Source organism: Physeter macrocephalus, chromosome 18, assembly GCF_002837175.3.
Source record: "Physeter macrocephalus isolate SW-GA chromosome 18, ASM283717v5, whole genome shotgun sequence".
Lineage (NCBI taxonomy): Eukaryota > Metazoa > Chordata > Mammalia > Artiodactyla > Physeteridae > Physeter > Physeter macrocephalus.
Genome location: NC_041231.1, coordinates 1,053,353 through 1,065,311, shown reverse-complemented (window position 1 = coordinate 1,065,311; position 11,959 = coordinate 1,053,353). Strand labels below are relative to the sequence as shown.

At 58.0% G+C, this 11,959-nt stretch overlaps 1 protein-coding gene across 9 annotated transcripts in view; it reads right to left on the bottom strand.

The window, feature by feature from the left end:
- ANO1 (anoctamin 1) overlaps positions 1–11,514 on the bottom strand; it is a 91,342-nt gene extending 79,828 nt beyond the window's left edge. For 6 of the 9 annotated variants that reach the window (XM_024133135.3, XM_024133138.3, XM_055079483.1 and 3 more), the window contains exons 1-2: positions 11,372–11,514; positions 3,593–3,925 (exon numbers count right to left, since the gene is read on the bottom strand). In XM_024133135.3, coding sequence (XP_023988903.1) covers positions 3,593–3,925; positions 11,372–11,479 — 441 coding nt within the window. In that variant the 5' untranslated portion in view covers positions 11,480–11,514. The remainder of the gene's footprint in view (positions 1–3,592; positions 3,926–11,371) is intronic. The other 3 variants (XM_024133139.3, XM_055079485.1, XM_024133140.3) reach the window with 2 other exon arrangements.
- Positions 11,515–11,959: the final 445 nt, after the last annotated feature.

Genomic DNA, 11,959 nt, shown 5'->3' with positions numbered 1-11,959 from the left:
AATTGATACAGCCACTATGGAGAACAGTATGGAGGTTCCTTAAAAAACTAAAAATAGAACTACCATATGACCCAGCAATCCCACTACTGGGCATATACTCTGAGAAAACCATAATTCAAAAAGAGTCACGTACCACAATGTTCATTACAGCACTATTTACAATAACCAGGACATGGAAGCGACCCAAGTGTCCATGGACAGTTGAGTGGATAAGAAAGATATGGCACATATATACAATGGAATATTACTCAGCCGTAAAAAGAAACACAATTGAGTTATTTGTAGTGAGGTGGATGGACCTAGAGTCTGTCACACAGAGTGAAGTAAGTCAGAAAGAGAAAAACAAATACCATATGCTAACACATATATATGGAATCTAAAAAAAAAAAAAAAGGTTCTAATGAACCTAAGGGCAGGACAGGAATAAAGACACAGATGTAGAGAATGGACTTGAGGACACGGGGAGGGGGAAGGGTAAGCTGGGACGAAGTGAGAGAGTAGCACTGACATATATACACTACCAAATGTAAAATAGATAGCTAGTGGGAAGAAGCCGCATAGCACAGGGAGATCAGCTCGGTGCTTTGAGACCACCTAGAGGGGTGGGATAGGGAGGGTGGGAGGGAGACGCAAGAGGGAGGAGATATGGGGATGCATGTATACGTAGAGCTGATTCACTCTGTTATACAGCAGAAACTAACACAACACTGTAAAGCAATTATGCTCCAATAAAGATGTTAAAAAAAAAAAAAGACCCAATCAACTGCTGGAAAAGCTTTTGAAGCTCTAGAGCTAAATTATCAATGAAATTTTGGGTCACTGTGATCTTGTGATTTGTAATAAGAAATAGATTTTCCGTCTTTGTCCCCCGGTCCTGGCACAGAGTTTCTAAAACTCTAGGAATTTCCTAAGTGGGGGCGAGCAATAACGGTGTCTCTGGTTAGGTGAATGAGGTGACTTTTTGGAAAGAACCTCCTTTCCAAAGGATGGGGGCTGGTTGCCAGGGGAACCAACCACGTAGTTAGAGGGTTGGAACTTCTGGTCCCTCCCCGGATGTCTGGGCAGGTGAGAAGGGCTGCAGGTTGAATCAATCGCCAATGGCCAGTGATCTAATCCATCGTGCCTGTGCAATGAATCCTCTATAAAGACTCAAAAGGACAGGGTCTGGAGAGCTTCTGGGTTGGAGAACACGTGCAGATTTGGGGAGAACGTGCTCAGAAAGTATGTGAGCACCACGCCCTTCCCTCACACCTTGCCCTGTGCATCTCTTCCATCTGGCTGTTCTTGAGTTATTTCCTTTTATAATAAACCAGTGATCTAGTAAGTAACATGCTTCTCTGAGTTCTGTGTGTTGCTCTAGCAAATCAATAGAACCCAAAGTCCTTAGAACCTCTGAACTGTAGCCAGTGGGTCAGAGCACAGGTGACAACTTGGACTTGCAAATGACGGCTGGTGGGGGGTGGGTGGCCTTGTAGAGCCCTTAACCTTGGGGTCTGACGCTACCTCCAGATGGGTAGTGTCCAAACTGAGTTAAGTTGTAGGACATCCAGCTGGTGTCGGAGAAGTGCTGCGTGGCGTGGGGAAAACAACCCGTACCTGTTGGAATTGGGTGCGGAATCCTCATCACGTATTGGGACGATTCAATCTTTTGGGGGGGCCGTAATCAATGTCTTTACGTTTGCTATTTATTTCAAAGTCATGGAGTTTTTAAAAAGATATGTGTGGTGTAGTATTTAATTGGACTTGGAAAGGTTCTTTCCTCTCTCCTTCGTGAGCACGGCCATCCCATTTCCATATGAGCAAAAATATATGATTGACTATTCACATCAGCCAATGAGAATTCCCCGACCGCCAGACTCTGAGTTAAGTACTTTACGACAATCCAGTGATATAAACACAATTGTTGTCTCTGTTTGACAGACGGGGAAGCTTAGTAAGTCTTGCAAAGGACAGGTAGAGGGTCTGGGATCTGGCCGGGAGAGGGAGAGTGAATTACCAGGCCCAGGGGGCGGGGATGTCCTTTCAAACATGAGATTTCAGAGCTGTAGTCAGGAAAGTGAGAGAGAGTAAATCTCTCGGTGAACAAAAAGGCACGCCTAACACTGCGCCCAAGATCACAGCTCCCAGGAGAGGCCTCTGCCACCAGCCTCCCTCCAGCCTCCCCTGCCTCCAACGGAGGCCATTTGTTCCTCCAGTTATAAAGGACACTCTGAAGTCAAGCCTGTATCGCAGCAGTATTGTTTCGACAAAAGGCCGTGGGGCTGGCCGGGCGGGACTGGGAAAAGTCAGAGTGAAGGACTGTTCTCTCTCCCGAGCGGCCTCAGCTCTGGTCTAAGACAAAGTGAGACAGAAACCTCCAAAGGACCAGCACAGGCCTGTCTGCAGCCGCGGCCCTCAAAGTCAGGGAGACAGGCTCTCTACCACCCAGTCAGGATCCAACCTTTGCTTCCTGATCATCAAAGCGTTTTAAGGCCCCTCGCGCCCTCGCAACTCCAGCGGGAACCAACCCTGCAGCCAGAACTCACCGACGCCTGCCGACGGCCAAAGCCTCACCCAGAGGGGTGGCCCCCGTTGAGAGCAAGATGCCTCTACCGCCAACCGGGTCAAGGTAGAATGAGGCCGGCTGAGCGTATTTGGTTGCTCTCGGGGGAAGTAACATCATCTTGTGCAACAGCGTTCACGCCGGCTCCGCTATTGTAGCTTTCTGTTCTAGGTACCCCAAAAGTCTCCTCATCACCAGACCCAAAGCATTCACTATTTAAAGACGCGGTGGTTCTCACTGATGAAAATAGCAAACTAATACCAACTTCTATTTTAAACGTTCACGATGGACTCATGGGTCCCTAAGTCAACCTGCTGACTTCTTTTTCTGCTGCTAATGTGTTGTAGAGACTTTGGCTGATCCTTGGTTAATCCGCACAGCGGCAGGTCCTGCGGGCTAGAGGTCTGTCCCCCGCTGTTCGTGGAAGAGATGCTCCCCGCCCCACCGTGCACAGAGAGGTTAAGCAGTTGTCAGGAGGGCATCAGCAAACCCGCCGAGAAGTTGAGGGGGCCGCCCCGCTGTCCCCAGGCCGCCAAGGTCAACTCTCCGAGCGCTGCCGTGCCTTCTGCCACGAGGGCAGCCGGCCGGCCAGGCGGCCGACCTTTTGCTCTCCCCAGAAGACTTCCCTTAGAGGGACTCTCAGGCTTTGCCAAGGAGAGAAGCTCCGGAAACCAGTGTCACGGTCACAGATTTCAGTGCGCCGGGGCCCCCGGGGATCAGCCAGGCCAACCTCCCCCCCTTTGACAGATTGAGAAACCGAGGCCCGAGAAGCCAAGGTCAAGCGCCAGGGAGACTCCTAGGAGACCTTCGTCCTCCGCCCGTGAAACGGTCATCTGCCCATCTTCCCAGGGGAGGAAGTGACCAGAGCAGGAAATGCCTTGACCCCGGAGGTCACTGCCGAGAAGGCCGGCCCCTCCCCGGGGCAGATGTGGGGAGGGCGTTGGTTCGGGCCCCCCGCGCTCGACCAGAAGGGCGCTGGCCTCGGCCCTTTTCTAAGAACAGGTGACTTCGCGCCCGCCCGCCGCCCGCCCGGGAGAAGCGGATAGTTACGTCCTCGTCCCGCTCCAGCTCCAGGCCGGCCTCCATCAGGTTGCCCTCGTACTCCTGCCGGCGGAAGCGCTTATCGTCCTCGTGGCAGTCCAGCGGGGGCTCGGGCTCGCCCGCACCCACGGGGCCCGCCTTCCCGGGCAGGGGCTGGTCCTGCCGGACGCTGCGGGCGGCCGGGCCGGCGTCGCCGTGCTGGACCCTCCTGGCCAGGCTCCTGCTGCCCGAGGCCCGCTTGTGATGGTACACCAGGACGCAGTCCACCTTGCGCTTGCCGTCCCTGAAGTACAGGCCGTACCTGCACTCGGTGTCGGGGTCCACGGACAGGGAATTCAGCAGCTGCGGGGGAAGAAGGAGAAAGCCACGCGCCGTCAAGGGCTCAGGGATGGGCCTTCGGAGGGGAGCGCGCTTCCAAGACAGCTGGCCACCCACTTGCCCTCCCCAGCTCTTTCCACTCGGACCCTCTGAGCACTAGGGGCCCAGACGGCTGAGAACACTGCGGAAGGCCCTGCCTTCAGGGAGCTGACGGTCAAGAGACGTCGCGGCTCACGGCACACGAAGATGCCGGGCTGGATGCTCACACCCAAAGGCCTCCGGCCTCTCCCCAGCGAGCTCAGGCTGCCTGGGAGGGACCCGGCGGCTGGAACGGGACGTGAATGAAATCTGCACGGCCCACCCCCGGGATGTGCTCTTCGCACAGGCCCACAGGGTCCCGGGCAGAGCAGAGCTGAGCTCAGCTGCTGCACATAGCGACCTCTGACGGCCAGCAGGCGTGGCAATGTCGCGTCAAGGTGGCTGCGGACCGGTCCTCGCCGGGCTCGGCTCTGCCACTGATTAGCTGGGTGGTCGGGGCCAGGCAACCACCGGGTGAGTCTGGACTCTCCCAAGTCAACTCCCAGACCGCGAGTGGAGTCGAGCATTCAGCAGTTCGCCTGGGGCGTGGTCTCAGGGGCCAGAGCGAGGTGGGGAGGGAGGGCGGTGGCCGGTAGTGGCGGGAGTCCTGCCTCGGTTTCCTTATCTGCCTGAAGGGCTCCAGGGGGCCGAGGAGACGGGAGCCCGCCGGGGGTGGAGGATTCAAAGTCCGGGTGCCGCGGTGCGTGGCTTCCGCTAAAGCCACACCCGCATCTCTAGCATCCCCGGGGGATTCGGCTGGTCATTGAGGGTATTAGGTTCTGCTGCGAGCTGGTCTTCGGAAATAAGAGAAAATAAATAAAATCATGCTGGGAAGAGGTCACACGAGCAACTCTGCACCATTCGGTCTTCGGAGCTGCACCAGGGCTAAGGAGCCAGGCCCACACCCAGGCGGGCAGCCGGTACCGGGAGAGCTGGGGGCCAGGCCCACACCCAGGCGGGAAGCCGGTACCGGGAGAGCTGGGGGCCAGGCCCACACCCAGGCGGGCAGCCGGTACCGGGAGAGCTGGGGGCCAGGCCCACACCCAGGCGGGCAGCCGGTACCGGGAGAGCCGGGGGCCTGGGTGGGAGGAGGAGGCCCAGCCCAGGACAGAGCCCGTGGACCACCCCGGCGTCTTTGGTGGGTCATGTTGCAGGAGAGGCGGGAAAGAGTTGTTTACCTCAATTTGTCAGGGGACACTGAGGCCCGGCGGGGGGAGGGGCACCCGAGGTGACAGCGCAGGCAGGCTGAGCCCAGCCTGGAATCCTGTCTGCACACCCAGGGCACCCCTCCTCAACAGTAACAGGGACTTGGGGTGACACTATTTCTCAGCATGGGGCACATCCTTTCACGGGGTCCCCGCGTGAGGGCCACCGTAATTAGGGCTACTTGACCCGGAGGAAGTTGGGGCTCCCGCGGGTGAAGCGACTGGGCCCTTGCTCCGCGGCTGACCCCCGGTGGCCTGCTCCACTGGACACTGTTAGGGTGGGTGCAGCCGCTCAGCTGAGCTGCGGTTCCACCCTCACTGCTCCTGGAACCACAGGTCAGGTCAGGGTGGAGGGGAGCTTTGGGCAGCGAGAGGCCTCAGCTAAGTCCAGGCTTGGTCCCTCTCCAGCTACGAGTCCTGGGGGGATACTTTACCCTCTCCGGGCCTCGGTTTCCGCCTCTGTAAAGTGGGTGGATGATAGACGCCGCCCCCACTGGCAGCCAGGAGGACTGAGTAAAAGCACGTCTAGGCTGGGTGGACTCTCCCTCTAACTCCCGGGACAGGCCTCCCGGGCCCGTCTCGCCTCCCTGCCCTCCAGCCCGGCGTGAAGGCAGACGCTCATTTTCCTGGATTATATCAGGAGAAATGCAGCGTCACGGGGAGCTGGCCGCTGGAGGTGGTTCCCCTCCTCGCAGGAGAGTGGGCAGAAAAGCCAGACCCGAAGGCTGCCTGGGGGGAACGTGGGAGACGCTGGCTAGCGCTGGGGAATAACGCTGCTGCTGGCGGGCAGGGCAAGGGCATGGGAGGCGCTCAGAGCCAGGTGGGCACGCGGGCTCTGGGCGGGCAGGGCGCACCGCCTGCCGCCAGCATCCCGGGCGCTCCAAACTCTCAGCGTCTCTACAGGGGGCTCATCCCTATTTTCCAAACGGGGAACGCGGATCTTCTGAGCCGAGCCGGGGGCCGTGTGCCGCTCCCCAGGCTGGAGTGGTCATCCTTGTCTCCTGCCTGCAACACCTCTCCCCAGCTTGCTCTCCCACCCCGCACCCCGGCATACACCAGAGCCAGGGCGTCTCATCCCCTCCTCCCTGCCTTTGCACGCGCTGTGCCCCCCACCTGCACACCTTCCCTTCCTCCTCTGTCCTTCGACGTTCGCCCCAGCTTCCCCAGCGCCGACAAACCCCCTGTCCTCTGTGATCCGAGGTCCCTGACCTCTCCAGATCTCATGTCCTGGGACCGCCTCGGAGCCATCCATACATAAGCTCTTAACTCACGGGGGCCCCTCAGCAGGCTGGCAGGACGCCGGGGGCTGGGCCAGGAACTGCCCCTAACGCACTTCCCTCCGGAACCTGCTGCACACACAGCGGGCTCAGCGCCTGGTGCGGGTCCCAGAAATGCTCCTGGTTGGCTGGAATAATGGCTGGTACTGAGCAAAGTGGACCAATGAGTCCTTAGTGAATGGGAAGGAAATTCAGAGTGACCCCATCAAGTCAGAGAGCAGGGAAATTAACGTAAGGAGAGAATTCTCCACCAACACAAGACAAGAGAACGTTACCAGGTTCAAAACTGAATGCCCATCCATCCACTGGGGCCTGGTCGAGGACCCTCAGAGTCTGACGGTCTGCGGAGCACATAAACATCCCCTAAACGTCTCCTGCCATTGCGGGGAGTGGTAGCATGGAGGCCAGACAAGAATGGGTGTCCTTTGCTTTCATCTGAAGACCAGCTCTGCCACTTCTAGCTGTGTTACCCCTGGGCGCGTAGCTTACTATCTTTGTCCCTCTGGGCTTCTCTTTGTAAAATGAGGGCCAGAGGAAATAAACAGACCTCCCTCAACTAATATGACTTCCCTCAAAGGGTTGCTGGAAGGATTAAACATGTTAATATATGTAAAGGGTTTACAACAGGACCTGGGATACGGTGAACCCTCAACAGAAATTTGCTCTAACTGGGAACTGAGACATGGCACAAATAAAGAACTAAGGGAGGACAGGAAAAAATAATCTCACGGCCGAAGCGGACCACACGTTAAAGATGGTGGCAGTGGAAAAGGGAGCTGGTTGCACTGCCAGGTCCAGCAAGAGGCAGAACCAAGCACTGCTGTGAGAGTCCCAGATCCTCCCCCAAGGCCTGGCCCTGCCACTAATTTGTTGCGTGCTCCTGGGCAAGTTGCTTTGTCTGTTTGCATCTTGATTTTAAAAATGGGGGATGATCCTACCTGAATAAGGGTAAGGGGCGTGCGATCCTCAAACAGAAAGTATGGGCTCTCTTCCTAGTACATTCAACACAGGCTGGTGGGCCCGCAGGGTTTGGAGAGCAGTTCTGAGCTGGGCTTAGAGGGAGCTGGGAAGGTAGATGCACAGAGGCTGTCAGGGTGGCCGTGTGACTTTATGGGGCCCTTCCACGGAGCCAGAGTGGTTGCTTTTCTTGTGCGGGACAGGACAAAAAGGCAGAGATCTAACTTGCAGTGGAGTCACATGGGTTAGACTGAATGCCTAACTTCCCAGTTCAAAGGCTTGGGAAAGCTTCAGAATGTCCTTTCTGTATCCTTAGGAAAGGGACAGTGACCTCTTGGTGCACTTTTGCTAAGCGCGAGGGATTTCTCATTCATCTTTTTAATGCTCGGCACCGAACGCACGGTTCTGGAATGAGCGCATGCCTGGGGGAATGAATGACAGAGGTGTGGGGTTTGCGCGCTGCTACTGGTAGGGGCCACCAGATCAAGGACACCGAAGCTGAGACCCAGCCAGACCAGAGCTTAAACACCACACACCCCCCAGCTCCGAGCCTCACTTTTTCCGTCTGTGAGACGGGGACAAAAACATCTCCTCGACTTAGGTCACAGGATTCTTGTGAGGACCAAGTGTGATGGGAGAACTGAACGTATTTTGAAGATGGACCCCTGAGCTGTCCCAAGGAAGGTAGAACGATGGCTGTCTGAGGTTATGTGGGAAGAGGTCAGGGGCCAAAACTCCCCTTCACAGCAGGTGTGCCCTGACCCAAACACCGCAAACAGCGAGAGGGCAGCCTACCTGTCTCTGCAAACCTCCTCCCCAGACTCTTAGAAAAGGGCAGAAGAGGAGAACGGAGCCCTGTATCCACACCTTGGTCGCTGGACCGCGACCCAGTGCATTCTTTCTTTATATTTATTTATTTTTTATTGACGTAGAGTTGATTTACAATGTTGTGTTAATTTCTGCTGTACAGCAAAGTGATTCAGATATGTATATATATATGTATATGTATATACATTCTTCTAAAAAATATTCTTTTCCATTATGGTTTATCATAGGATGTTGAATATAGTTCCTCGCGCTACACGGTAGGACCTTGTTGTTTACCCATCCTATGTGTAATCGCTTACGTCTGCTCACCCCAGCCTCCCACGCCATCCCTCCCCAAACCCCTCCCCGTTGGCAACCACAAGTCTGCTCTCAATATCCAGGATCCAGTGCAGTCTTTAATTTGGCTTCTTACCTGGAGTTTGGAGCTCCAGGAACTGAATTCACACATTTTGGTGAAATAGCCCAAGTCAGGACGCGTCTCCATGGTCATTCTAAGGGAATCTACTGTATTCACTTTTTCCATTTCATGGGGAAAATGAAATGGTGACCTGCAAAATTTCTTCCCATTTTGGGACTCTCTGAATTTCAACTCCGAAGGGAACATCACTCTTAAACACTTTTATCCCAAAAAAATTTAGGTGAAATCACCCTCACTGCATATCAATTTATGATTACTGGGCGAATTCCGTGATCTCTAAACAGATCGTCTCCAACAGCAGATAAAGAGGATGCTCTTATCTTGAAGGCAGGCAGATGCCAGCATCGGGTGCCTGTCCCTGGGGTGTCTGGGCTTGTTGGGACACAGATCCCGGGCCACTGACAGCCGTCAGTTTGAAGGAAGAAAGTAGAAACTCTCAAAGATTGACATAAAGAAAACTTGATGAAATAAACTGCACCCAACCTGGACTCTAGCTTTTGAGTCATCTCTTACACATCTTTTTACAGAAACAGCGAAATGACTTTTACCCTTGAACTTGGGAATGGCAAAGGGAGGAGAGGCACAGAGAGAGGGGCTGGAAACCGCAGCCTGCCTGGGAGGGGCGCATTCTGATAGCCGATTTAAATGACGTTGACACCCCAAGTATGCGACGCATATCTGGGAACTGGCTGGGAATTGTTTGAAATGCAGGCCCCGCCCTCTGGCCTTTGCCTGCACAGAGCCACCTTCGCCGGGTGACTCAAAGTAACGACTGACCAACAACTGTTGGCTTGAGCTGTGCTGGCAATGTCCCGGGAGGCTCTCCCCGGCACACTGCCTGCCCTGCACAGACAGGCCCCCGGCTCCCAGAGCCACTGCTTCCAGCCTGTCTGTGGCCATTTCTCGGGTGGGCCGCTGCTCAGCCCTCCTTCCTGCGGCCACGTGCTCCTGATTCACAGCCCTCCAAGCCTGTCATACCTGAAGCCTCCCCACCGCAAGAGCTGTGCGCAAAATGAGCCACTAGCCTCCTCTGGGCTGGTCTGCTTGCTCCTGGGCTGTGAGAAGCTTGAAAGAAGAGCCAAGCTGCCTCTTTGCAGACTTCGTGGCCCTCACCGGAGTTTGGGGGAGCCGAGAATTTCTGGATTGGGACAGACAACGGGTCCCTGAACTAAAATTCCAGAGCCCAGGGGCCATTTGTTAAGGGCTCCATTTTTAATTTCCCAGCCCGTTCATTCTCAGGTTGAATCTGGTCTACCTTGGAATGTCTGTTTCTCTCCATTTCCTTAGCTGCCGCCTCCACCTCATGCCTCCCTAAGCGGTGTCCCCCCTCAATCCCACCTCTGGGTCTTCAAACGTGTGATTTCCTGGTGAGAAAGGCCCCGCCCCACCGCGTCATGGGTAGAACTGGCCCCTTCTCCTCCAGAATGCTCAGCCCCCCAACAGGCTGTCCGTGGTCCCCTGCCTCTGTGTCTTGGCCCGTCCTAGCTCTCCTCCCAGCTGGCGGGTGACATGGGACAGTCATCTGCCCCCTCCTGGCCTCAGTTTCTTCATCGGTGGTAACAGCACCTACCCCATACGGTTACCGAGAGGGTGAAACGAGTTAACACACAGCGGCTGGCCCATCGCTCTGGAAGCGTCCCTTGTCGCCGTCTTGGGTAACTTCCACCACCGCTCCTTAAGCCCCAGCTGGGCGGGGTTCCCCGGCTCTTTCGCTCCGGTGGGGTCCGGGATCCCACAGGGCCTGGCACCCAGCAGGCGCACAGTGTGCGCTGAAACGATGACCCTAAACTTTCAGGGTCACCACCAACACTGGTCCCTAACATTGCCGGCATTTCTGCACAAGTCCAGCGGTAGAGGACACCCCCAAAGCCCACAGGAGCCCAGTCATGAGCCCAGGGGGTGCAAGGCCGGAGGGTCTGCGCCCTTCCCGGACCGCACCCCACAGGCACCTCCCCGGATGCCCGGCCGGACTCCGGCCGAGGCTAGACACACGGTCTAGGGCAATCCTGGGCTCGGTCCGAGGGAAACACGGGGCTGGGGCCTCCGCGTCTCCTGGGGAGGGGCTTTGGCAGTGGCTGTGCGGGCGCCGGGGAGAAAGCGGAGTCTGTTCCCTGGCCCCGGGGCCGGGCGAGCGGCAGGGCGCTCCCCGGCTGAGGGCGCTGGTCTCAGCCCTTCCCCCTTCAGGCAAACTTTGTTCCAGCGTTAAGCCAAAACCCACATGGGCGAATTCTGACCTCCGGGGATCCTTACGACCGCTGGGTCCGGCCCCAGAGAGAGAGTGGTGGGGGTCCCGAGGACCCCAGACAGGGGACCCAACCACGTGGTCGGCCAGGCGCTGGCCCCCGCGGCCCGGCTACCAGCCAGGCCAGGCGCGAGCGCCGGGCTGGGGACGGGGACCGGGACCGGCGCGGAAAGTCGGTCTCGAGCGACCGGCGCCCGCCTGCCGCCCGGGGCGCGCGGAGCTCCCGTGCCGGACCCCGCGCCGCCGCGGGGACCCCGCGCCCCGTACAGGTCGGTCCCCGGAGGGCGGCGGCGCGGTGGGGCCTGGAGGCGGCCACCCTCCCGGGGCCCCAGCGGCCCGCTCGGGCGCAGCGGCTGCGGGCGGGGGACGCGGACCCGGCGCGCCCCGCCCCCCCCGTGGCGCCCGTGCGGGGCTCTCGGCGCAGGTGCGCGGCCCCCCCGCCGGCCCGCGGCCGCCCGCACTCACCGTGCCCTCGGACGGCAGGTAGCCGATGTCCTCGATGGCGCAGATGTTGGTGATGTGGACGCTGCGGTCCGCGGCCGGGAGCGTCGAGTACCTCTCGTTGACCCTCATCGCGGCCGCGTGGGCGCCGGGACCGGCGGGCGGCGCGCCCTCCCCGTCCGCGGCCCCGGCGGCCTCTGCAAGCGGACAGGCAGCGTTCGCGGCGCGCCGGCTCGCGGGGGGCCGGGCCTCCCGCTCCGCCCGCCGCCCGCGCCGCCCGGCCCCGGCCCCGGCCCCGGCCCCGCGCTGCGGGGGCGCCCACCCTGGCGCTCCCGCGGGGCCCGCACGCCGGCCGGCCTCCTTTGCCCCCAAGAAAGATAATCCGCGCTGTGCGCCCGCCCGCTTATGGCCGGGGCGGCGGCCACGCGGATCAGATTTTCCGTAGAAATTTAAACACAGGAAGAAAGTATTCCATTCCTGCGGGCCCCTCCAAGTTTTATTTTTATCCGGGGAAAGCGCCCCTTGGTGGCCCGGGTTTCCCGCCAGGGAGGAAAGGTCCAGTAGCCCCTACCTTACAGTTTAGCTGCGGCTCACCTTGCAGGGGAGACACGC